The 27,276-nt window shown below is 38.9% G+C and overlaps 1 protein-coding gene across 1 annotated transcript; it reads right to left on the minus strand.

Annotated features, from left to right (window-relative positions):
- Nucleotides 1-385: 385 nt before the first annotated feature.
- LOC122081690 (protein ARABIDILLO 1-like) lies at nucleotides 386-25,802 on the minus strand. The gene is made up of 12 exons (XM_042648883.1): nucleotides 23,867-25,802; nucleotides 23,610-23,768; nucleotides 23,442-23,525; nucleotides 23,212-23,343; nucleotides 22,259-22,386; nucleotides 18,703-18,790; nucleotides 18,076-18,170; nucleotides 10,435-10,498; nucleotides 2,546-2,721; nucleotides 1,870-2,091; nucleotides 1,169-1,253; nucleotides 386-1,035 (listed from the first exon to the last, which is right to left on the minus strand). Exons 1-12 carry the CDS (start codon nucleotides 25,217-25,219, stop codon nucleotides 859-861), a joined length of 2,763 nt encoding a protein of 920 aa, XP_042504817.1. The 5' UTR covers nucleotides 25,220-25,802; the 3' UTR covers nucleotides 386-858.
- Between the last annotated feature and the right edge of the window lie 1,474 nt (nucleotides 25,803-27,276).

A 27,276-nucleotide genomic window follows, 5' to 3' on the forward strand; every position in this document is an offset into this window, starting at 1 on the left:
TTCCTATATACATTAGCTAATGTAATAACAAATAACAACATTATCTGAAGTGAAGCCAAGTTGACTATGTCAAAGAAAATCATATGATTTAAAATTCAGAATAATCAGAATGATCACTTGTTATGAATGGACTCTTATATAAAAATATACACACCAATGTGCCACAACCTTTAAGAGCACTGCAAAGGAGACCTCCCAAATTTCTGGACTGCTCCTGAACCGCCCTGCATTCAAAATCAATGTAACCCATTCAAGGCCATATGGGTCTAATGGTCTATTGCCTTCATTCTACACCTTACTGTAAACATCAAGCTGTCAAGGCACCATCCAGGCCCTGTAGTCACTTGAGATACAAAATGAAGCCAACAATCAGAAACAGGTAATATTTTCTGCCAGAGTTAAGTCCTAAATAGCTTAAACATACATATATGATATAAGAATTTGTAATGAATAGAGAAATGCAAAAAATGATAGATACTGGTATATTAACAACCCCAGTACCTTGTAAATGCTAATAAGAACAAAACGAATCGAATAAGGGGGGGGGGGGGGAATTACACTCACCAAACTCCTAAGGAAAATAAAAGGTAAAGCCAAAAAAGAGTAAGAAAAAAAAAAACCTATTGACCTAATCCCATCCATGTTTCCTGATTCTATAAAAGCACACCAAACCAAAGACAATCTCGAGCGGAACTGCTTGTGCAGAGAGACCCAAATGAGAGCAAAGACACCACTTGCTTGAGAAATTTAGTTCACATTTGCACAGTACATATACCACAATCATTTTATAGGGATATCCCAGAGCAGATTAACTTCGGTGCCAGATAAAAACATTTTGCTTCTGTTGTGTAGTCTTCTTCACAAGGAAGCTTCTCCATTATGGTGCTCAAGATTCCGGAGTACAATCCTTGCAAAGATTTTGGCTTCTATAGGAGCTGTAGCCGCTGCAGCAGCAGCACGTAGGACCCTAGTTGCTCCGGTATTCTGCAAGAGACCCGCATGGTGCATTGCATGCCTGCCACCTGGGATAGTAAACTGCAAGCAAGAACAAAGGAATTCATTTAAACAGGCAACATTTTTGGCATTACCATCAAAATTTAGATTGAACAGTCAGAAATTAACCCCCCAAAAAAGGCAGACCTGGGTAATGGACATACACTGTCCTTACCTGGAGAAGAGCAAAAGCTGCACAGGCCTTTAGTATGGAAGAAGAATTTCGAAGCATGGAAACAAACCGTCCAATCTCGGCTCCGCTGAAAAATCAATGAACAAACAAAATAATAACAACAATAAAAATAGGAGCCATAAATGACCAAAGAAGTGGAACAGTAAGTTTCAACATACATCAACCCTGCTAGGCACAGTTAACAGATTGAAATGACAGTTCCCATGATAGCATACGCTTATACATCAGAGAGACATTGGCTCATACAATAAGAAATGATGAACAATATAATCAATTAAAAATGAAACATAAAATCCATGACAGGAACGGTACAAATCTATCAAAGAGCACGATTACTTCCTCAGGAAGTAATTTTTTTCTTCCAAATCTTGTTTATAAGCTTAAATAAGTAAAAATTATTGATTTATATATTATTATTATTATTTTTTTTTTTTTTTGGTAAACAAAAATATTGAAAATGTTCACATGAACCAAGATAGGTACAAAATCTTCTTATTAGTAACAGTATGAAATTGACTGTATAATCAAGTCGGGAAGAAGTGTTCAAGTCAGTGTGTCCAGCAACTCATGTTCACTTCTGATACTGGCAATGATGCCCGATAAAAATAGGGGAACATACAGGTGCAGCAGAAGCAATCAGTAGCAAAATTTGGATGGATACACATGACATGTGAAAGAAAAACCTGCATCTCAGATGCCCAGCTTCCTGAATATGTGCTGCTTCAGCCACTTGTGCCAATGCTGCAGGAGCTGATGAAGCAGCTGCTGTGTGGAAGGTTTGTGGATCAGAAAATGAAAGCACAAAGGCTTCAATATGCTTCAAGGCAACCCTCCTATCAACATCTAAGCTGACACTTTTTGAAACACCTTCTGATGAAGATCCTATCAATGCAATCTCATCCATTCTGCACAAGATACGCATAATATTTTAGAATGCATATGGATCATAAATAAAATTCATATTCTAATGTTTGCAGCAAATCAGCTTAAGTACATCATCCTCTGAGCCACATAAGTAAGAACAGTCCAGCCAACCAATCCATGAAACCATGATCTCTGTTAGATACCATATTTATGTACCATCCATCATTCACATCCTCATGCATTGACAGCACTAAACCACTACATTTTATACCGTTTAGTGACTTTAGGCATCCCTCTTATATCATAACATCATGCTGAGAAATAGTTATGCAACAGGAGGCTGAAAAAATGGATAGGTATAGACTCTTAAGCCTTGATAATAACTGAACTCAGGAACACAAGCAAAAATATGCTTGAAAAAGGAGTTGGGAGTTGAGGAGCAGTGAATATAGAAATGGCCATTGTGTTATGCAGGTAACCAGATTAATTATGTACCTCCCATCAAACATGTAAGCTAATGCCAAAGCAGCCATAAAGCGTGCCATTTTCGATTCTGATGAAGAACAAAGATGAACAAGGGCTGGAACTCCCCCTTCCTCAACAATATGAAGAGCATTGCCTGCATTGAAGGCAAGATTCCAGAGTGCCCCAGCTGCAGTCTCATGAACATCCTGTAAAAGTAACACCTCTTTGTTTATAGTCTCTTAGCATGCAAAAAGCACTTTCAGGATGCCAAATGAGAACACGTTGTACTTTAGTACTAGTCAACATACACTTAGCCAGGTATCCATAGAAAGATAAATGTATACAGCGCTCTGATTTATTTGTAGAAATTGAGTACAGTTTCTCAAAAGATACGGGATTCAAAGCTTCAACCCCAAGAATTACTAGATAAGGAGTTAGTTTTCATATGTAAATACCATGTAACATACTGAAAGCAAGAAGCCAAGAACTAAACACAAATATCTGAACATGTAATGCATTATGCAGCTACTTAAAGCATTCAAGACGACCTGGATTGAGACCGAAACCCAACCATTGCCACTTGTTGCAGACAAGGTTCAAGTAAGTGGAATCCTTTTCCAATTCAGCCAGGATTGGATTGGTTGTGGATTGGTAATTTATAATATATATATATGTTGTTAGAGTACATGAGAGCATGTATCGGTTGCACCCATAGCCCTCCATACCATGAGATTATATTTGATATATCTTAGATAGTGTCCTGTTGGGTTTAGGATAGTTATTAACTAAGTAAGATGTTAGTTTTCTATTTTGATTATGTATTCTACTTTCCTATTTGGGTTATGATTATGTAATAGGTAGTCTATATATTGAATGAAAGGGGGAGTCCCAACCACATGTGACTTCCAAGTTACACCAATCTCTTTGTCTCTCTCTTATTTCTTCTTCTTCGATTCTGGTTTTCAAATCTTTACATGGTATCAGAGCGATGAAAAATAAGAAGAAGAAAGTTTGAGAAGAGGAAAGTTCTTTGCAAGTTAACCAAAAAACAAAAAAGAAAAATCTGCTTAGTTTGCTGGTTCATTTGCTTCCGTCCTTTGTCAGTTGTTTGTTGCTTTACTGCTACTTGTGAGAAAAAAAAAAAAGAGTGATTTCTTTTTAAAAGGTTTATGGTTCTTGTTTTTCCTCTAGATGCTGGCTATCTTCATAGATGGTGCACGAAGGTCTCTCCCACTTGGGTAGATTTGCTATCCCCCGAGAGTTCTGCTGTCCTGCTCCAAGTGGGACCCTGATTTTCTGGTCATATTGGCTTTCCGCTTCAATATCTTGGTGGGATCGATTCTAAATGAGTCGATTGGCTAGTCATCTTCTGGTTTCTCCATCGTGGTGCTACTGCTGCACGGTTGCTTCTGGTTCTTCGATTGCAGCGGCGTTACGTGACCCCAAATCTTTGGTAGTGGTGTTTGTTGTTGCTGGACCTGCTACTTCGATTATCGTTGGTTCTTTTTATGGCTGTTAGTGCATTTGATTTATGCTGTTTCAAAGGAGATCGAAAGTTTGGGTTCCACCGCCATGGTTTTGTTGGAGTCAAAGGCTGAACCTCAAACCCCATATCGACTTGGTTTCTACTGCTGGTTGCATGAGACAATCAGCAACAAGAACAGGTGATGCAGAATCGAGGCTGAACCGGGTTGACCCTTCGGGCAATCTCAACCGATTGGATATTTTGGGATCAATAGGATATTTTAGGATTTACTTTATTTAGGAAATATTGAGTTATTTTATTTAGGAAGATATGTAATGTTTTATTTTGAGTAGTTGTTAGTCAATTAGGGGGTTACCAATTTAATTTCGTTAGTTAGAACTTAGAAAGTAATTAGGAGTTGCTAATATAGCTTTAGATTTTACTTAGGCAACTTTTAATTTCAGTTTATTATATAAAGGCATGTAACCTAAGTTATTAGATAGATTTTGAGAATGAATTGAATTGAATGTTTTGGCACCGGGTATGGTGCAAGATGTGTGACCTCCTTTCCTCCCCCCTTGTGTGATTCTTCTCTTCTCCCCTACAACTTTGAGTTCTCTCAGGGATTTCTTCCATTTCTCTACCAGCCTTCCATCAAGTGGTATCAGAGCCGAAGGATCCATCATCCATCCCCTTCGTTCTCTTTCCCTGTTCTACTTTCTTCCTAATTCTCCCATTACTGTTCTGCCACAGAGAACAGCAAACCCTTTGCTTCCCTAATTTTTTTTTTTACTTCACAGCAACTAACTCCTTTGTGACCCCTCTTTAATCCTTCTAAAGCAAACCCCTCCACCCGTTTTTCTTTCCCTGTTGTAAGTCTATAATAGCACAGACAAAAAAAAAAAAAAAAAAAGAAGCATTACTTCAACCGAAACCCCACCCATTCCCTTCAACTCAAAAGAAAACCCCTTCCTTCAGTTCCCAACCCACCGCCTTCTCCTCACTGATCGAACCAGGTTATTAGCAATACTGATAGTAGCCTTATTGTCACAATAGAGCCACATAGGACCAACAGTAGCAATCTCAAGATCATTGAGAAAAACCCTGAGCCAAACAAGCAGAAACCCCTTGAGCCATAGCATTGTATTCAACCTAGGAAAGTGCAATAACCAGAAGTAGAGCGACAATCATTAATAGAACGTGCCCAATCAACATCAGTAAAGGCCTTGAGTCTAGTATTGTTGTTGGTCGAGAACAATAGTCCCTTTCCAGGAGCAGATTTCAAGTATCTCAGGATGCAGTACATCCCCACTTACAGGATTCAGTGAGTGAAATAAAAAAAAAGTGAAGCGAGAGAAGTTCAGAAAAGAAGAAGAAAAGAGAGACGAGAAGAGAGAAGGAGAGACGAGAGAACGAGAGCCAGAGAAACATACTTGGTGTCGAAGCTCCCACTGCAAGTCTCTCTTCCTGAGTCGAAGTCGCAACTCCCACCTCCACTGGTCTCGTGTCCTAGGAGAAGATGAACTCTCTTCAAAGGTCGAAGGAGACCAGTCTCCACTCTTCACCGAACAATAAATCTTCTTAAACCCTCTTTTCCCATAGTACCCCCGTCCTCATATTTCATTCCATTTAAATCTTATTTCCCTGTTGTTTCCAAGTATACCCCTTCCCCTTCATACGTGAGCCCCCCTTTCTTTTGTGTTTCAAGTTGAACCACTCTTTCTTCTCAAAAAAAAAAAAAAAAAAAAGAAGAAAAAGGAAGAACCCATATATTTACAATTCTGCCACCCACTTGCCTGGTAGAGTTGTGTCCTATTTTGTGAGGTACATAGTGATGCCGAATACGAATCTGGCAATGGATCCCTTGTATTCAAATTTATAGTGCAACTGCCAAATGGAAAACCTGCTCATTTATTGATTGATGAGAGACAACACGACAATTTTGTCTCACGATCCGTGGTGGATATGTTGTCAATGACAAATCAGACTATTTTTGAGTCAGAGGATTATGGATTCGTTGAATTTTCTGTTTCTCATTATTATGATGTTGCTTTTTGTGAAGTGTTTGACTCTCCTCAATGCATCATTAAATTGGATCGAAGCTGGTTGGAACAACGAGACGGCAACCTTGATCGTGACAACAATATGTGCACCCTCCAGGCTTACCACATGCATACAAAAAAATTAATCTTCATGGATTGGTTGAATTAAAGAAAATGATACGCCCAGTACAACCACAAGATAAACCAGATACATCAACACAAGTGAAAGACCGTCCTATTGTGGAACATGTGATGACAATGGAAAGTGAGAAAATCGTGGATCAAGTAATGAAAAACATCAATGCAATGTCAGTTGTTGACCATCATGAGTTCGTTCTTTCCCATGATTTTCCGGACTTGAATGCACCTCTATAGCTTCACATTTTGGATTTTGTTCGCAATGCAGACAACGAGCAATTCGCCCCCACTTGTGAGTTTTTATTGTTATCATTATTTAAATCTTGTGGACAAGTTTTTCTTAACATCAGGGGAGTTGATGCATAATTGAGGCTGAACCGGGTTGACCCTTCGGGCAATCTCAACCGAGACAAACCGGATCCGATTGGATTTTTTTGGATCAATATGATATTTTAGGATTTACTTTATTTAGGAAATATTGAGTTATTTTATTTGGAAAGATATGTAATCTTTTATTTTGGGTAGTCTTTAGTCAATTAAGGGGTTACCAACTTAAGTTTATTTTGTTTCTAATTTAGTTAGTTAGAACTTAGGAAGTAATTAGGAATTGCTAATTTAGCTTTAGATTTTAATTAGGAAAGTTTTAATTTTAGTTTATTATATAAAGGCACGTAACCTAAGTTATTAGATAAATTTTGAGAATGAATTGAATTGAATGTTTTGGTACTGGGTATGGTGCAAGACGTGTGATCTCATTTCCTCCCCCCTTTGTGTGATTCTTCTCTTCTCCCCTACAACTCTGAGTTCTCTCAGGGATTTCTTCCCTTTCTCTATCGGTCCTCCATCAACAGGGCACTTCCATGTCACCAAGTTCAGTTTCAGTTTACGTGCCACTTCTTTGCTTTCGCATTGGGATGGTTGTGCACTAGATTCAAAAGGCTTTATGGTTAATTACTTAATTCCAAAATCTTGGCTTGATTGGGGTTGTCTATGAAGGGTTCTACCCATCCAAATCGAGGGGTGTTTCCGCTGGTCCTGTGTTGTTCCGAAGATTGAAGACATAGGTCTTTTGGAAATTACAAATAAGGACATTTGATGATATTTACATAAAACCCCTCTATGTTTTTGATGTTATTCTATTTTTCCCCACTGTACCTGTTACAATTCCAAGAATACCCCTCCCATTGACACGTTAAATCCTACTCACTTCACTTCTTTTTGTTGATTCTTTTAAACTACAATCATGCCACTCCCTATTAGAAACTTCTATTTACTTCTATAACTGCCATTATTCTTGATATTTGGTAATCCCATATTTGGATGAGCCCGTAATTGTGGTCAGTGATGGGTTTTAAACCCGGTATTGATGAATTAATTACAAAATTGACATCAATTATGCATTAATTGGGTTTTTGAAGTGGGTCTATATCGAACCCAATTTGGTAGTTTGACCCTGGGTTCCACATCAATTGGGGATTATATGAGGTAATTATAGAATATATGCCAAATTATTGCTTTGGTGGGCCCAAGATCACATCAATTTGGAATTTGAACTTCTTTGAAAAATTGGTACTTGCACGTGTAGTAATTAGAGTTATTTGTTCAGATTTGCTACCGTCAAACGGAGATTGGAAATTATTTTATTGTCGTGCTCTCGGTTATGAGATTCTTTCTGATGGTGGTTGTTAGAAAATATTTTGTTCTTGCATACCCTTACACGTGAGGGGGAGATTCAAATTATTTGCTTGACTTGATTGATTGTCTGCTCAAGATTATTTCGTTTGAAGGCGCTTATGCTCATGTGTGTCCTCAACAACTATTTTATCTTTTGAAGATGGTATATTGAGCGACCTGATGCTGATGCTATTTGGTATATTCAACAACCTGATGTTGTTTGGTCCCCAACGACCTGATGTTGTCTATTTATCTGTGGAATTTTCTGGAAGATCTTTGTTTGAGGGCTATGAATACTTTTGTTGTAGCTATTAGGAGCTACAGTTTCTGTCGGAGCACCTTCTTTGAGAAGGTCTTTTGTTGTTGAAATGCCTTCTTTGGAATGGCTTTCGTTGGTATTGGAGTTGCTGATGGCTTTATGATGGCTGATTGGAGTTATTTCTATGCTCACTGGAGTTCTTGTTGATCCAAGCTGGAGCTTTCTATTGCTATGTGTATACCCCAACTTGAGGCGGAGTGTTAGAGTATATGGGAGCATGTATCGGTTGGAGGGCTATGGGTGACCATGGACCTCCATACCGTGAGATTATATTTGACATATCTTTATAGCGTTATGTTGGCTTTAGGATGGTTGTTAGCTAAGTTAGAATTAGTTTCCTATTTTGATTATGCATTTTACTTTCCTATTTGGGTTATGACAAGTTAATAGGTAGTCTATATATTGAATGGAAGGGGAAGTCCCAATCACACGGTTGTGACTCCCAAGTTACACCAATCTCTGTCTCTCTCCCTCTTGTTTCTTCTTCTTTGATTCTGGTTCTCAAATCTTTACATATGTATTTCTCTCTCTCCCCACCCCTTGCAATTCTCCCCCTACCCCTATAACTCTCCAGAGCTCTCCCCCTCCCCCTCCTCCCTCTTTGGGTCTCCCTTTCCCTCTCTCTCCAGCTCTCCCTCTCCCCCTGCCATTGCAACTCCCTCTAGAACCCTTAGCCTTCCCTGTGTTGGATGTCAAGCTCCCCTTCTAACTCTCCCTCTAAGGCAACACACACGCATACACCCACCTCTACGGCTGGGAGTCCGACCTCGCCGTCAAGAAGGCCTGAGCCCAGGTTGTTGCCCTCTAAGGAGAATATCTTCACTCTCCCATTTCACGCCCCCCCCCCCCCCTTTTCCTTTCCTGGTTTTCCTTCCCAACCCAATTTGGTCCTCTTCTTTTCTCCTCTATTTTTCAGTGTTCTCTTCTGCTTTTCTCTTCTTTGGGCATAGAAGCATAATACATGAGAGAGAAAGGGAGAGAGATGGAGAATCATGAAATTTTGACATTTTGGTCAAATTCCGAACCATATGCAGCGCTGCACTGTAAAACATCATAAACTGGAAGAATACAGTAACAATGATATTAATTCTCCATTTTCTTTAGTGTTAACATTGAAAGAAGGCCAGAACTCCATCTTTTATGATTATCAGAACCCCATTCAAATCATAAGTAACCCAAAAAAAAATGATGCCATTCTAAACAAGGTTAATAGCGTCATAAACAGAGTTTAACCTTGACCATTACAATAGTTGTCATAAATGGGAGTAGAATCCCAACTAATCTACACGTTTATAACCAAAATATAACATTATAATGGAAGTGACCGAAACTGACAGAAAGCTGCTGTTAATTTGTTATTTTACATTCCTGTGCTGATGTAACACTATTACTAGCTTCATGGTGGCCAATGCTATAATGAAAGACTTATTAAACATAAAACTTATAAAAACTTAAAGGGATGCCTCAATAAGCTTTTCAAAGCCTCTGGAAGCTAAGAAAAGCAATAATATCTCACTTCCAGACACCAAAAAGTGCTCCCAAACATGGCATTTTTTTTTTGGATGAATAAATAAATTCAGTACCAAGAGGAAGAGAATATACAAGGGGGAAGGAGGGGGGGAGGGGGGGAGAGAAGCCGAGGGCTTAACAACAAAGGAAAAAAAACCAGAAAAACAGCAAACCAAGATCCAGAATGACAAACTTCCATTCCCCACAGAAGAAAGATACAATAAGAGCACTCTCAGGCAGCTGCCCATTCACCCTACTTACGGTTGGAGAGGATAACATTAAGTTCAAAGTGATAAAAGTGAACAAAAGGAAGTAAGATGAGAAAAAAGAGGAGAGAAAGGACAGTACGAGGAAGAAGAAGAAAAAGAGAAGGATACGAATGCTTGGTAAGAGAATCGGTTTCTCTCCCTTATATTTACTAACTTGTGGATCATATGTAAGATTACATCAATGCCCTTATATCAATACTCCCATACTAACATAAGGATGCCAAGGGAGGTCAAAATACAAGATACAAGCTGATCTAATAAAGTTCCCATAATGCCCTTAATCTATGAACTAATGCATTACCAGTGGCCCCCACCACATTTTTCAATCCACCAACATTCAGGAGGAAATCCCATGTGGCTTACTCCTGCTGATCATCCCTCTCCCCCCAATACCTAACTAGAACAATGAATAGACAAGAATAAAGCCAGCAATACCAATAATTAAGGAAAATAAAAATCCTCATGAGGACAAAAATAGGTATGAACCAAGGTGCAATACTTACTTCAACATCTGACCGTGCCAGTGCAATAAGAGGTGAAACACCTCCTTCCCGTCCAATAGCAATGCTAAAAAAAAAAAATATAAATAAATTAATAACAGTATTAAAAAATTACTGCGGGTAAATTCCTACAGAGATTGCTGGGAGAATTTTGCAGAAGAGAATACCATAATACAAGGACAATGCCAATAACATCATAGAAAGGGAGAGAGGACAACAAATCGAGCTGAAGATATCTTTCTCAATTTGCAGTATAAAAGATTCAGGAATTAATTATTTCAGTTTTTAATAGTAAAATTTTCATTTTCCCCCTTGGGGTGGAGGAGGCAATCTTGCTTCATAAGCTTATTTTATAGCAGTAATTGGCACTGCAAAGATAGTACAATTCATGAAATATCACTCACATAATGAAGAACCATTTATCTTGAATGGAATTTAAGAATCATATCCCTTTTCTCCTTTTTTCAGTAAATCATTTCAACAAATCAATAATTTTTTTTCCCGGTAAATCATTTCAACAAGTCATACTTCAAGATATTTTTTATTTTTAATTTGGGCATTTAATCTCACAAAACCATGACACTTGCAGAAGGCAAAAGAGACAATTTATTCTTGAATCCAAGGCAGCAAATTTTAACAGCGTTGAATGCAGCAAATCATCACTAAAATTACATATAAACTCTCTACTAATTTTGACTTAACTATAACAGGTTTTTTTTTTTTTCAGTTTCCCCACACCTGCCAAGATGTTAATGTTCTTCTTCTTTAAGATCCATCTATTTTGTTTGGGATTATTAAGTAGCGATGGGAGATTATTAAGAAATCTTGTAGCATATTTTCTATACCACACTCATTTATTTATTTTTCTTGTTGGAAACCCTAACAAGATATGATGTAGATCGATTGATTGGTCTGAAATATAATAGAAGAAAGAAGAACCAGACCAAACTGATAGAAGAAAGAACCAGCCCAATCGATCCCCAAGTAATCCAGTTTAGTCCAGCCTTATGGGAGCCCACTGAAGAGGCCAACAACTCCCTACCGATTTCATGTTTTATTGCTATTTTGCCTACAGTCAAAGAGTTGGTCAACAAGGCATTGATTGGGTGAAAAGTCTTAGTTTCCCTTTGTTTCAGTCTCTTGTTCAGCAAGCAAGTGAACTTCAGAATAGGAAAGTTTTTGTTTCTATTTTTTAAAAGTTTCCATTTTTTCATTATGCTTCTATTTTGTAACCATTTTATTTTGAAAGCTTGACTCAGCCTATTTAAAGGCTATCGATTGCAAGTTTAGGAGACAAGTTGAGTTAATGAAATTTGAAGTTTTTCTTCATGGCTGAGAGATTCAGTTGAGGAGTGGGATGCCTAAACCATGAGAGGATGAGAGGCCCGAAGGAGAGGGTGAGAGGCCTAATCTCCTACCTATCTTCCTCTTCCCCCATCTAATCCTTCCATCAATTTCCTTTCCTCCTTTTCTTTTATGTCCATTTTTTCTGGAGTGTTATAGCTTTGTTTGAGTTCACCATTAGTCTTTTAAGAACAACACCAAGCCGCATCATTTACTGTTACTGCTGGGATTTCCAGACCAAGTCCAAGACCTGCGGTCCAGGGTCTTCTCCAGAAACAGAGACAACTTCGAGTGAGCAGGTCCCAGCCCTTAAGCATCAGTTTAAGGGGTTTTTTGGAGGAGTTGTTCAGGCCATTAGTGATGTAAGCTTATAATCCAGATAATAAACAAACTCCAAACCAGAATCAGATCTAAGTTTCAGACCTAGGATCCAAGTAAAACCACTCGAATCTGGAAATTAAGGCTGAACTGAGAACAATTTGATAACTCACAAAATAAAGGTCCAAATGAACTACCAAACCTGGTCGAGTGAAGGCCTAAAACTGGTCAATAGATCCTAAAAATATGGCTCACTGATGGTCTGTATAGGAGCAGTAACACAAAAAGAAGGAACCCAGGTAGAATTAGGGATTTAGAGAGCTCGAATGGGAGATTCTTGCTGTAGCTTCAGCAGGCCTCCAAGGCTCCAAGGGCTGGTCGAGTGGCTCTTTTGCAGGGTAGAACAAGTCCTCAAAAGGGTTTAAGGATTGGACTTCAGATCTGTGAGAGTATTGATCCAAGCCTCCAAAACCCTAACAGTTCCAATCATTTTTTGTCCTCTTAGGCTGATTGTGAACTCCAGTTTGTAAGAGCCTCTTAGGACTTCAAATTGATAGTAATCCTGATGCAATGCAGAACCAATGATTGGGATTCAAAGGAGGTTCCGATCTGGCCCTTATTTTGGTGAATAAAAAATATAATAACAAGGGAGGAAAAAAGGGTGGGGAATAAACAAGGCCACATAGGCAGAGAACAAGGGCAAACAACCTTAGAGGGCAAGGGGGGGAGTCAAGATAGACTGAGGCAAATCCCAAGAGACAACAATAAGCATGTTCCTTGGGGAATCGATAACCAAGCTATGAGGTATGGAGCTATGTTTGGAGGAGACGTCAAAGTAGATGGCATTCTAAATCTTATCAAAGGATCTAGAGTAAAACACCATCTACGAAGGTTATGCTCTATCCAAATGTGATTGATGGTAGCGGCAAAGGCAAGCTTCCCAGCAATGTCGCAGATAGATCTATTAGCAAAAGTCATATCAATCCATATCCATTCTCTCTGAAGGTGGAGGAGCCATCTCCTAGCAGGCCAACATTTGCCAAGGACACACTTCCAAATGGAGGCAGAGAAAATATACTTAGAGAATAAGTGGTTACTATCCTCTAATCCATTCCAGCAAAGACAACAGAAAGGGGAAACAGGCAAATAGCGATAGATAAGGAAAGATTTGGTAGGGAGACAATTGGAGAGGGCTCTTCAGATTGCGCAACTATGACGGGGAATGTGGGATTTAAACCAAACTAGTTCATATTTTGGGGCTATTAATCAAGGTAATTTCTGCCCAAGATGGCCATCGATTCTACCAAGATATGACACCGACCAGCAGAGCTATATTCCAGATTTGGATAGATGTTAGAGTCAACCTAAGAAAAATCAAATTCTTCCCCTTCTACCAAATTGACCAGCTAAGTTGTAGGGTGGTTAATTCCCAAAATGGGAAGGATTCCAAGGATACTATGCCAGCTTGCGTGGGAGAGAATCCTGGGTATATTTATCAAAAATATTTTCAGATTTGGAGGTGAATATTCCCAGAATTCATGGGTCCCATGCCAGCTGGATTTTGGATGCAATCACCATCATACAAGGAAAGGGTTATGGCCAGCTGTGGTTATGGCGGTTGGCTTGCCCAAGATGGCCATCGATTCTACCAAGATATGACACCGACCAGCAGAGCTATATTCCAGATTTGGATAGATGTTAGAGTCAACCTAAGAAAAATCAAATTCTTCCCCTTCTACCAAATTGACCAGCTAAGTTGTAGGGTGGTTAATTCCCAAAATGGGAAGGATTCCAAGGATACTATGCCAGCTTGCGTGGGAGAGAATCCTGGGTATATTTATCAAAAATATTTTCAGATTTGGAGGTGAATATTCCCAGAATTCATGGGTCCCATGCCAACTGGATTTTGGGTGCAATCACCATCATACAAGGAAAGGGCTATGGCCAGCTGTGTTTATGGAGGTTGGCTTCTCACAATTGTGGACTACTAAAAGTTCCCCAACTAGCTCGCAGTAAGTAGATATATCAGGACAAAGATTAAGGAGACAGTTTAGGATCCTTTTCATCATTGTGGTAAAGACTAAAGAAAAGGAATCTACCCAGATTTGGTGGTCCCATGACAGCTTGTGTGGAGAACTTAGAGTTCAAAACAGTTGCTGCCATGCATGGAGGTTTTTTACTTTCCATATAATAGTTAATCAGTTATTCTCTAATTTAACAACAACTACCTAGCGTAGCTAGTGAGATGTGGTGCGCAAAAATCCCATCCCCACCAAGAGGTTTCAAGTTCGAACCTCCTAGTTGTTATCTACTTCCCTCTAAAAAAAAAAAAAAAGGGTTATTCTCTAATTTCAAATTAGGATTTGAGATATTTCTAGAAAAACCTAAGATGTAATCCATTGGATCTATAACTAACGGAATTGGCTGATAACAAGCCAAATCGATTTTGAGAAAGAAAAAAAAAAATTTGTGCTAGAAAACTATGAGATCCAGTGCTGTGAGATGCCCTCGTGGAGTTAATTGGGAGGCCTTCTCTACAGTATGAGATAACTACAAATCCTTCTTCTTTTTCCCATTCTTCTCTATTTTCTATTTTATTCTTCATCTTTTATTCTCCATTAAGTTGGGATAAGGCTTTGTTGTTGTTTTGTTGTATTTTTCATCTTTTATTGTACTGTGAGTTAACCTGCAACTGAGAGACAATCAATCCAAATTTTCCTTCGGTATTTGTTGAAATTCTTCATTGATAGACAATACATTGACCCCACTGTAGGGTTGGTTCTATTTAAACTAGCTCCTACATTAAATCCACACTCAATCACTCACTCATAGAGCTTAGAACAAAGATGGGATAGATGTGGGTGGGATGGACTTTCTCAATCCTAGGTCTCTCACCCACAGACAACTGTCTCAGCTGTTGAATTCCTTCTCAGAATTAGGGAGCAAACATTGCTGCAAATTCATTCATTCATTAAGTGTAAATTGGTTACGGCAGCACCTATTTGTATAGTAGAGGGTAGAAACCAGAAAAGGAAACGAACTGAATATAGAAACTAATTGACTTAGACATAAAATTACTAAAAACTGATAACATGTTCAATAAGACATTAATAAAGGACAATATTAGGCTCATCTAGAAGACTTGTCTTCCCTTAAAATTGTGGTTGACCAGTCAAACCACTAGAAGACAAAAATGCAACAGCAAAGAGAGACAGTAGGCAAGAAGGAAGCTTCTATAGTGGCTGTTACTTGGCTGGATCGATGACTGTGCATGGAAGGGCTTGTAGAAGGAATCAACAAATAAAGACAAATAACTGCAGAAAAATAAGGCCTATTAAGCTGGTTCGATGGCCTAATGTAGAGAACCAGAACTGGGAAAAATTGGGCCAGCTTTGAGCTGACTCGATCAGCCTAAAGCTGGGCTGGTTGGGCTGGCTTCTGCCTTCTATAATGCAGGCCACCATGCGAATCTACATCAATTAGGAGCTGCCTTTCATCCGGGTTTGAATCCCTTCTGGATTTTCCACCTCAAGTTCTTGAGGGTTTCCTATTTTATGTCAAAAGTTTCTGATGTACGAGAACTTCGATGGATCGACCTGAATCCGTTCGAGAGCCCAGACCAAGAACCAGATCCAATTTGGAAGCAAAGTTATCAATTTGGGTTCAAGGTTATTAGAATCTATTAGGATTTATTTTATTTCGGAATATTTGTAATGTTTTATTTTTGGGCAGTTTTCAGATAGGTAGTTATCAATTTGAGTCTTGTTTTGTTTCTAATTCTATTAGCCTATGTTTAGGAGATTTTATTTCTATTTCAGTCTTAGACCTTAATTAGGAAACTTTAAATTTCCAGTTTAGTATAAAAAGCATGTAACCCAATATGGAGATCAATGAATTGAAGAATACTGAATTGAATGACTTATGGCCAAAGCTTGCGTGGCTGTGCTCTCTCTTCTTCTTCCCAATGAAATTCAACTTCCCTTCTTCTAACCAATCTCTCTCCTCCTCCTTTTTCTGGTTCTCCCCCAAACTCTGTTCTGGACAGCAATTGCATCTCCCCCCACACCTCTCTCTTCCTTTGAGTAACCCTCCTTCTCCTTCTTCTTCTTCTCATGATTCTTTTCTGATTTTCTGCTCTGTTCCAGCAACCCTATCATTCCAGCAGGAGAGGTGTGATCTTCTTCTTCAGTTAATTTCTGCCATTACCAAACCAGCAGACCCGAGAGGGATTTGACCAATCTCCCTCATACCTAACCCTCTTTACCTGAGATTTTGGATGAAGGATATACCCACCTCGGCGATCATAAACCCTCAGATTTCAGTTGCAGAAAGTCTGTTTACCATCAGTTAGCACACCTGCAACTGAGACCAACTCTGTTCTACCGCCGGGAAGAATTTCAGGCAGCTTTCTTTGAAGAGTCAATGCCTATTTTGCTGGGTTGTCACCTGGGTTTGGTAAAGGCATGAGTTGTGAGCATGGAACCCAGATCATGGCTTGATTCAGCTGGTCTTCAAGAAGTTCTCTCCATCGCAAGGTCCCATTACTGCCGGTTTCTGGTTTCAGCGTAAGGAGAAGAAGAAGAAGACTCTTCTTCTAGATATTTGCCCCTCCTCCCCATCTTTATTAGATCTTGCCATCAATTATTGTCCATTCCTAATATACCCCTCCCTTCTAATACGTTACACACCCCTATGTTTTTCTTTCTCTTTTGCTTTTGATTTCCATCTATTTACTAGACTGCCATTCCACTTCTAAAGCTCTTAGACTAGATATCTGTCTTTTGTCTTTTGCAGTAACCTTTCTTTTATTCCACATCACTACCCTTACTTTTTTCCTTTATTACACCCTACCATTGAGTCTTGACCCTTCCTAGTTTACCCCTAGTGAATAAATCAAATTCCCTCTCATGTCCCTTTTTTTTTATTCTCTATTGACCCCTATTAAAATCTGTTTTATTACAAGAGTGTCATCTCCTATTTGTAACTTCAGTTTATTAACAAAAACTGCCATCATCCCTTAGTGTTTGGTTATTGCACTCTTGGGTGGGCCCCCACTGTTCCGAGTTGGGTCTTCGGGAGCCACCGGCCCCGCATTAGTTTCCTATTCCATGACCTCAATCAATAACCAGCATATCTCAACGTTCAGCCATTTAATCAAGACATAATTTTGAGAGTTTATTAAGACTATCATACACCAACTTCGGTCAGGATTTTAGCCCCATCTGGGTCTCCTATTATGAGTTAACAAAACTCTCTAAGTTGACCTAATTTCTCAGGTTCAGATCATTCTATACTCTGATCAGGTTGATTATTTAATAGCCTGGGATTTAATTTCTATTGATACAGCCTACTGAGACTGATATTGGCTGCGTATTATAGAGTTTTGAATCCAAACTGCTGCTGGGTTATATATTCCCAGTTGACCAGCCGACATTCTTTTTTTTTCTGTTATTGTCGGGAGGTTCTAGTAAGGAGTTAAGAGTTATTTTCTAGGGTTTGTACTCTTGTAACCAGCCTTACATTAAGATAAGTAGAACAAAAGCAGAGTATATGGTGCTGTAACTTTAGAAGATGATGTTGCAAAAAGAATTAAAACAGTTTGGATAAAGTGGAGGTGTCCGGAGTGTTATAGAATAGCTATACGACCAGCAATGACGCATGGAGCTGAATGTTGAACAGTAATTCCTTCTTTCTTTTTGCCTTGCCAATTCCTTGAGTTCTACTAATAAAGATCAAGTGGTCCTTGTTAAATTTACTCTCAGCTGATTGTTGCATCAACAAACACCAATGAGGGCACAGAAAAATTGCAAACACCCATTACAAGTACTATGCATAAAACTTAAAAAATATATTCTAAAAGAAATGGAGCATAATACAACCAAAAGAATGCTTTCAGGCATACCCAGAACTTATTTTAGGAGTCAAAACTTTGCTAAGCACTGTATGACACCACCAGGAAGAAAAATGAAAATTACGACATACCTATTAGCTTCTGATACTGACAATCCCCACAAAGCACCTGCAGCCCTTTCCTGAAGACCTTGGGGAGCATTCGCACAATTCTGTGCAAGAGCAACCTATAGACCAAATTTTGTTTACAGTTACTTTAAGTTCAACAGGACCTTAATCTAAAAAAAGAACAGAAATGTTGCAGCTAATAAAAAGGGGTGCAGTGATCTGGCCATGGAGGAGTGCATTGCACTCCACTGATCCCACTGAGCACCAGCAGAATTTATACCAAGGTTCACTGAAATTACGGAAATATTTCATTTTCCCAAGAAATCAAAATGCAATGATTTACGTAAATTTCACCGAAATTTTGGTTTCTGCAGAGGGAGAAATCTGAAATTTCGAACCTTGGTTTATATTCCTCATTCATTCTTTTATTTTCTCTTTTCCATTTTGGGAAAGGGCGTATAAGCAATTGATTTGCGTTTCTCATTGTGTGCACATCCAAATGCCAAAGAAAAAGAGGGGAAAGGGGGGGGGGAATATTACAAATGGAAAAGGACACAAAATATATTGAGTATAAATGTGTAGTAAATCAGTAGCATCAAACAACAGTTGTACAGCAATATGTTCCAGCTCAAACAAAAGATATAAACATACCAAAGCCTCAACACCACCAGCTGCAGCAATTGCTTCTCGATTTCTGTCATCAAATGACAAATTCCACAAAGCACCAGCAGCTTCTTGCCTGTTTTATAAGTAAATATGAAGGTGGTATCATGGCACCAAAACAGGTAATATTAAGCAAATAAAGCCTCTCTCCCTCCCCCTTCTACCTCTACGTTTTCTCCCTTTTTCAAAGCATTAAAGTACATAAAGTTTAGAGTAAGAAACTACCAATATATCAATTAGCCCCACAAAGTACAGCTAACAGGATAAAAATGTGAAAAATAAAGTATGTGCATTTTACGTTATCAAATTGGATAAATAACAAAGTACTACATTAAATTTACACATTTATTTGAGATAACCGAATAAAAAAACAATGTCGATATACAAATGAAAACAAAAGGATGAAGAGGAAATAACTCAGATTGTCTTTTTTTTTTTTTTTTTTAAACAAAAATAAATGCAAATAATTCGGATTGACATTTGTTTACATCAACTTGCCCAAACAGAGACAAACTGTCTTACTGGTTAAAATGTCAACCAGAGTACCGCTAATGCAGATTCATGGCTGAACTAGATTGACCCTTCTGGCAATTTAGACCAAGATGAATCATGTTCATTGGTTTCTGAATTCAGTAGGATATTTAGCTTTTTTATTTATTAGGGTTTTAATTAGTTGCATTTATCTTGTAATTTTCTGTTTTAATTTTAATAGCTAATTAGTGGTAGAGCCTATTTAGGAGTTTATAAAGTCCAATTTAGAGTCAAGTTTAATTTCAGTTTTAGATTACTATTAGGAGCCTTATTTTCCTCTTAAAATAGAAGGTTGTAACCTCCGTATGAATAAATAAGGATTAAAGTATCGGTATCGATCGCCGTATCGATCGGCCAAAATTAAGATACGTATCGGAGGGTATCGTATTGGAGATACGCTAAGATACGCTAAAGATACACACATAAATGGATAGGAAACATTTTGTTAAACACTTTTGCATAAAGAATTTGTTAAAAAAAACTATTGATAATATGTATTACGCATAAACACTAATTGAGGTATCACACTAAGAATTCAAGGTTTGTAGCTGTCCCATAAATGTAAAATCTTTGTTCCTAACCTTGATTTCCACTTTAGTTAGAAAGAAATATGGCTGGCAGCAACTCTGGAACAAAAACCCCTCAAAAAATCGTATTTTTTCTGAAAAATTACCCATCTTGGCCATTATATGACTGTAGCGCACTGTATCGTCACATACCAATACTCACCGATACGTACCAATACTCACTGATAAGTACCGATCGATACATACCGATACTCACCGATACATACTGAAACGTACATTTCACCTCGATTTTATATTTTCCATAGAGTCATATCGGTGCATATCGTATAGTATCGGTGGTGTATTGATGGATATTGGTATGTATCGTAGGATATATATCGATACGAAAGGATTTTAAATATTCCATGTATCCTATCGGTGTGTATTGTATCGGTTGGCTAAATTTAAGATACGTATCGGAGGGTATCATATCGATATCGGAGATACTTTGAACCATGCGTATGATTCAGATTGGATGTATTGAATGACGATTGAGTTCGTTTGTTGTTGCCAAGAACCGGTGAGTGTGAGCTCCCCTCCCTCTCTCGTTTCTGGTATTATCTCTCCTCTTCTTCTCTCTCTTCCCCATTAATCTGTTATTTCTTTCTATTATTTTCTATTTCGTTTTTCTACAACTGTCTTCTACCGAACCGCAAGGGAATTTAATTATCACCCTAGGGAAAGATCACTTGGGCCTGATATTTTGAGCATAGCCTTTCCCTCAATAGGGGATTGAGACCCAACAGTTTCAGCCTCAGGATCCCTCTACCATGGGGTGAAAATCAGGTTCATACACTTGCAAGAACTTTCTTTTTTCCATTTTCTGATCTCAAGAACTATCGTTGGTTGTCTCTAATAGGCTCATGAGGGTGGAACCTCTTCCTGAAGTTTCAGATCCATTGCATCCCTATTGAGAGAATTCTATCAATCCGAAGATTCCTTAAGACTTCCACCTCTGTTTTGCGCGCAAGGTTGAAGACGATGGATCTCTCCCCATCTCTCACAATAGTTTAGGTTTCTTTGGGTTTGTCCTTTAGTCATCATTAATTTCCTCTTTTTCTAGTTACATATCTACCCCTCCTTTTACCCATAATTTCTTCATACCATTTATTTCATGTTTGTTCCAAGACTATCCCTTAGTGGGCGAGCTTGAGGCGCAAAAGTTAAGTTGCACATTTGCCAACATTTCGGTCCTAGGTTCAAAACTTGGAAACAGCTTTTTCTGCGAAACAGGGGGTAAGGTTGTGTACATCTGCCCCTCCGAACCCTGCAGTAGTGGGAGCCTCGTGCATTGGGTTGTCTTTTTTTTCCAAGACTATCCATCGCCATTTAATACTAATCACCTCAATACCCCTCTCTAACATTAGCTATCCTATTCTTAAAAAAAGAGCAACCCAGTGCACGAGGCTCCCATTACTGCAGGGTCTGCAAGGGACACACGTATGCAGCGTTACGGCCCTTACCCCTTGCTTCACAGGAGAGGCTGCTTCCAAGTTTTGAACCTGTGACCAATATGTTGCAACAATGCAACTTAACCATTCACCACAAGCTCGCCGACTATTAACTACCTATTCTATCCCTTCTTAATATCAGAAATTCCCTCCGTGTCCTATTGCCTATTAGTTACCAAAAACAAAACCCTTGCAATTTCTGGTTTATTATTCCATTGGACCGTAGATTTGAGCTATTGGTTAACTGGGTGTGTCCACAAGCAATCGGAAACATGTTTCGAACCCCGGATCCACATCAACCGCAAGACCGACATACACTCTTTTCCTTCTGATAAGTCATGACTGACATATACTGATCAAAAGGTAGAAGAGAGAGAGAGAGAGAGAGAGAGAGAGAGGACACCAATAGGGACCAGTTTGTTTGATGGGAGATAATATCTAAAGGTATTTAATTTCAGAGACAAGCACATCATATGATTCAGTGGAAAGAGTTAAACACAGGAAATAAAGGACCAAACCTAGAGGTAGCAACCCAATAAGAAAGTCAATTGATATAGCTTGATCAGGCGCAACTAAAACCACTGACAGAACCATTGATAACTAGACCCCCATTGCCCGATGAAAGCAGTAAATGCCAAGTTTCCAGGACAGGTGGATACAAAAAGGAAAGGATAGACAAGCATTTTGTACTTAACAAAACCTGTTTCTTTCCAGGACGCAAAGCTAAAGGAATGAGGAGAATACTGAATACTACACACACAGAAAGAAACAGAGAATGACTACAGATACAGGCATTTTATGGAATATTTTGCCCCTGGGAGAATTCCATGCAGTAATAATTCTCTCAAAGAAGAAAGAAAAACCACGCAACTATATCCACTAATTATCAGAATAAAGTTCTGCCAATGGAAACAATAATGAAAATAAATTATAAACGTGTTTGAAAAGCATGCATTGTCTTATGCTTAGGAATTTAGAGGAAATAAAGTAAATTACCTGACACCTTCATTTTGGGAGCACGTTAGTTGCACAAGTGCTTCAATTGCACCTGCTTCTTGTCCAACTGCAGCATTGTTACTGTTACTATCTCCATGAGCAGCCAAATTAGCTAAAGCACGAGCGGCCTAGAAAGAATTCAGTACCAACATCTTTTCATTGTAACAAGGAAGATATTGAAGGAAATAAAACAAGAGTGTTGCTCTGTGTCACCAACCAACTGCCACTATAACAACTGTGCCCTTCTTCGAACGTGTAAGGAGGGACAGTAATGGTATTTTGAACCATAATTGAAAATTCCCTTGCCATAGAATACGGTCAGACTAAATAAAAGCCCCATTGTATTTTGGTCCACATCAGACCGTGAGGAACACAAAAAGGTGGTTACAAATTCTCTGTAACCATGTCTGGTTATACAAAGAATAAGCAATAAAGGAAACTTGTAAATTCTTGACTTGGAGGCCACAGGGACCGGGCCTAAAAAAGGGAGAAAAAAGAAATATAAAAATATTTTCCAGTAGGTTATACGTGGGACTGAATACAGATGCTGCACCTTAACCTGCAGAGTAAGATGCCCCAACCTACAATCTGTCCATCAACTCCGTTGTGAAGGATTGAAACCATGAACATACATGCTTTCGTATATGTATAAATCTAAGAAAGGAATTCTTTTATCAGGGGCATATCCTACAAACAGAATGGGACGCCAGCTAATTTGAGTTCAGAAGATAATAACGGTTCTCAAACTAAGGAGAATACATGCACAAATTTGTGTTGGAATAGTATTGTCCTCCCACAGATCCCACCCATGCACCATAAGTTAACAAAATTGATGATCTATCAAGCTAAAGAAATTAATAGCTAGCAGGCTTCAGAGTCACTGAAGAATGAAAGATGTGATTGAGGTGGAAAGTGGAAGGACACTAATTTCTCGAACAAAAGAACAGTGCTACCTGCTCTTGCACTCCCTCGAACTTGCAAGACCGAGCAAGCATCACCAAAGCATGGACACCACCTGCCCGAGCAACTTCCATGCTACATTTGTCATCAGCTGCCAAATTTGCAAGTGCACCAGCAGCACGTTCCTGACATTAAGCAAACAAACCAAATCAACTTAATATCCACATACAGCAGCACCATACAACTTCAGAACATAAACGATCCACAATAAGCAAGCACATACAAGAACTCCATCGCCACCAGAGTTAGGCCACTTGAAAATAAGATCCACCAAAGCTTTTACACCACCTGCCTCAGCAATGGCACCCTGCAAAGAGGAAAAAGAAGTGATACGTATTAAAATCAAAAAACTTGGAACAAGAGATCATCATGGAGCGGCAGCAAAAGCAACCTTGTGCTCATCCCCCACAGAAAGATTCCATAGTCCGCCAGCAGCCTCTTCAGCAACCAACCTATTCGTGGATCTTGCTAAATCAGCAAGGATACTGATTCCTCCTTCTTCTGCAACAGCTTTTGCAACTCTTGCATTAACAGACAAGTTTTCTATAGCCTGCATAACTCAAGAGTTTAAAACAGGCAATCCAATTTCCACATTACATGCAAGAAGCAAGCACAAGACCCTGTTGAAACTCAGACCAACACTCTTACCTTAGCTGCTTCTGACTGAAGACTTTCTCGACAAGATTTTGCGAGGTTTAGAAGCAGACGTATTCCGCCATCCTGCATTACCACCTCAGCCCTTCCACAATGGACTGTAACATTTTCGTCATCAACGACAACAAATGTAGCAAGTCCTGTCGCTGCACTTTCTTGAACATCCTCCTGCAAGCTCTGAATTAAATTTAGAAACAGTGCAGCCCCTTGCCTGAGCCAGAAACTATCCAACCCTTGTGGATTGCACTCAGCAATACGCAGCAGTGAATGCGAGAGTATCCATTCAAGCCAAGACAAAATCTCATTTAGGTTTTTATTGACATTCTTCAAATTCCTCAAGTCTGAAAACACATTTCTATAATCGTTCGTAACATCGGGGAACAATGAAGCCAGTGCCTTGAAAATGTCATTGAAAATAGCAAGTAATAATTTACCCTTGTAATTATATGAAATATGGTTGCTTTCTTCTTCAAGAAGGGAACAGTTAAGTGCAGACAAGACCTTCAAGCTCTGTGATGATGACAGCAATTTCGAGACAGCACTGGAACTAATATCAGTTCTACCAACATCTAACCCAATCAAGTTGGGCAGCTTACTCCAAATTTGTGAAGCTGAACTCCATTTGATGTTTCTTGTCCCAGCAACTGAAAGAAAATGAATTGTTACTAAATTTCCCAATGCCAACTCATCAACATTCACACAGTCCATGAAACCAATCTCTACCAACTGCCCACAATTCTTTGCCAGTGCATTAATAGCATCTCCATCAATGTCCCGAACACCTGAAAGCCGCAATTTCTTCAACTTGGGGCAACAAAGAGAAACTGCTTTGATAGCATCACTACTAATCCTTTCACAGGAATCTGGCCCAAGCTGGAGGCTTTCCAGTGCCTCATGCCGAGCTGCCATCACTGAGAGAGTGGCATCAGTAATATCACGACAGAAATCACAATGGATTTCACGCAAACCCCGCGCCTGGAGATTCATTATAGCGTTGGCAGCCTCGGCCCCTCGAAACCGGAGCTTCTGAAGCTTTGAACAACGAGAGGCAAGGGAAGATGCTGTGGCAGCATCACACTTGTGGTTACGAAGATCCAAAAATTTCCATAAACAAGGAGAAGAACCCAAAGCCCGCCATGTTCTACAGGTTGAAGCCAAGTTTGCCCGGTCTCGGTAGTTCAGACAAGTAAACAGCTGAATAACGGTATCATCGGGCAAGCTCGTCCAATCAACCTCTCCATCCCTATCCGAGCTCGATATCCCATCATCAATTCCCGAGTAACCTTGCGCAATTGTCCTCTCCTTGCCCTTTGATTGTGCCCCTTTTCTCCTCACCCTTCGACTCATCTCTCAACTGAACAGCCCCTCAATTCCCACAGACTACTGACCAATTTAACCCAAAAAAAATAAAAACCCTGAAACCCCCTGAACCCTAACCCTCGAACAAGTTTTGAATCGCCAAAGAAACACAAATTCACGTATTATATAGAGACAAGGGCGTAAAAGGTATACAAATCCAAGCATGAACATACAATCCAGCAAAATCTTTTCTCTTAATTCGTAATGTCATTATGAGGAGAATAAATCAATAGCACAGAGCAAGAACAGCTTGTTTAGTCCCGTACCTCAAATCGGAGCCTGTGTAAAACCTAATTCTTCAAAATTGAGAGAGAAAAGTTGGGAGGGGTGAGAGAGGAGGTGAAACCTAACAAGAATCGGAAAGTAGAGGTACAGGTGGCAATGCAAAGAAGCAAATGTCAAACCCTCAAAGCTGTCTTCCCCTCTTTCCTTTATTGTAATGCTGTAATTGGATAGTAGAATCACAGGAAATTCAGAGAATTATGCTTATGGAGCTGTGAGGAGAATGCCAAAGAGGGGCAACGAAGGGTGAAGGTGCCTATGATTCTTTTATCTTATGTTTTTTTTCTGGTGGAAGGTGTCTATGAGTTCATATACTTGGCAGTGCTTTACCAAAAATTTCACCAAAAAAAAAAACTACTTTGGTAGTGCCAAATGCAAATAACCTTTTTTTTTTTTGGTAAAGCCAAATGCTAATACTTATATAGTTATATGGTTTGTTGTTGCTTTTTTTTTTTCTTTCGTAGAGTTATATGCCTTTTAAGAGACCATGTTATGCTCAACAAAAAAAAAAAAAAAAAAAAAAAAAAAGGGATCTATGTTATTTCATGGATTGTGATCAAAGTCCTCCTAAATAGATTTTTTAAGTATGCTATCTCATCTTTAGCTTATGAAATTAATATGTTATATTATTCTATTTTCAAAAATAAAAAATAAATAATAGAAAAAAATGTTGTATGTGTCTTATAATTTGATTTTATCGTTAAACATTGTTGAATCTTTGTTTTATCAATTTGGTTTATAATCACAATGATTTTTTTTTCTTTTAATAAGAAAAGAAAAAATTTAGAAATCATAAAAGAGAATGTACATCATGGTAAACTATTGGGGAAGGGATTGAGATTCTCTTTTTGAGAACCCAAAAAGCCAACAGTTTTAATGAGGTAATTACATCATCTGATGATTTAGTCATAAAAAGTTGAATATCCAAATTAAAAGAGGGGTGTAGTTAGTCATAAAAACTTGGAGAGGTTCTGGGTCGGTCCAAATGCCCCCCCCCCTTCCCATCCTTCCTCCTTCGTATGCTTCACTCCCATGAGCAACTCTCGCAAGTATGCTTAAGCGGTGTTTCTTGTCATAATATAATCAACTTTAAGTAAACCAATACTTTTGTCATTGATTATCAATATACCTTAGCAAAAGTTGTGTGAAATTGGTTAGCGACACTACTCAAATAATAGTCGATGGGGTCCATTTGGGTAAGAGCATAAGGATAGGGTTCTCTTGGATTGATATCACTTGGGTGGGGATAGTAGAATTGCTTGCTTGAGCAGTCCATTGATTAATCAAATGGAGAATCGCATTGGGGTTGGGTTTGTCCTGTTTAAAAAACAAAGCATTCCTATGGTTCCATAGATAATAACACGTAGTAATGAAATATATATAAATATATCTTAAAATATAGCAGTTGATTAGGAAGTGCTTGTGAAGCAGTCTTCCGTATGACACATCGATGTTCGAGTTCCCCCTTCTTAAAAATCATAGTTTCTCTTGTTCCCATTAGGCACCCCATGGGCCACTTACACGGGGGTGTTTAGTGTTCTTCACTACTTTAGTATGACTCAGTTCATGCAATTGAGGGGTCAATATGGGTCCCGCGGGACTAGTCAGGCTGAAGGCGTGGATACCGTCCTTAGAAAAAAAATATATATTATTTTTGCCATGTGAAACAGATTGAAAGAAATACAACACCACCATGGAGAACGAAGCTTCCTCAAGAGCTTCAGGTCTCAGACCCAATGGGCTAGCTGCCCAGATCTGTTTGG

This window comes from Macadamia integrifolia, chromosome 6 (assembly GCF_013358625.1).
Source record: "Macadamia integrifolia cultivar HAES 741 chromosome 6, SCU_Mint_v3, whole genome shotgun sequence".
Lineage (NCBI taxonomy): Eukaryota > Viridiplantae > Streptophyta > Magnoliopsida > Proteales > Proteaceae > Macadamia > Macadamia integrifolia.

Excerpts from the sequence above, each read along its gene's own strand:
- LOC122081690 (XM_042648883.1), bottom strand. The coding sequence starts at position 25,219 with ATGAGTCGAAGGGTGAGGAGAAAAGGGGCACAATCAAAGGGCAAGGAG. Across the intron at positions 18,791-22,258 it reads TCCCAAAATGAAGGTGTCAG|GCAAGAAGCTGCTGGTGCTT; the intron begins GTAATTTACTTT and ends CTTATAAAACAG. Across the intron at positions 10,499-18,075 it reads TCAGTATCAGAAGCTAATAG|CATTGCTATTGGACGGGAAG; the intron begins GTATGTCGTAAT and ends TTTTTTTTTTAG.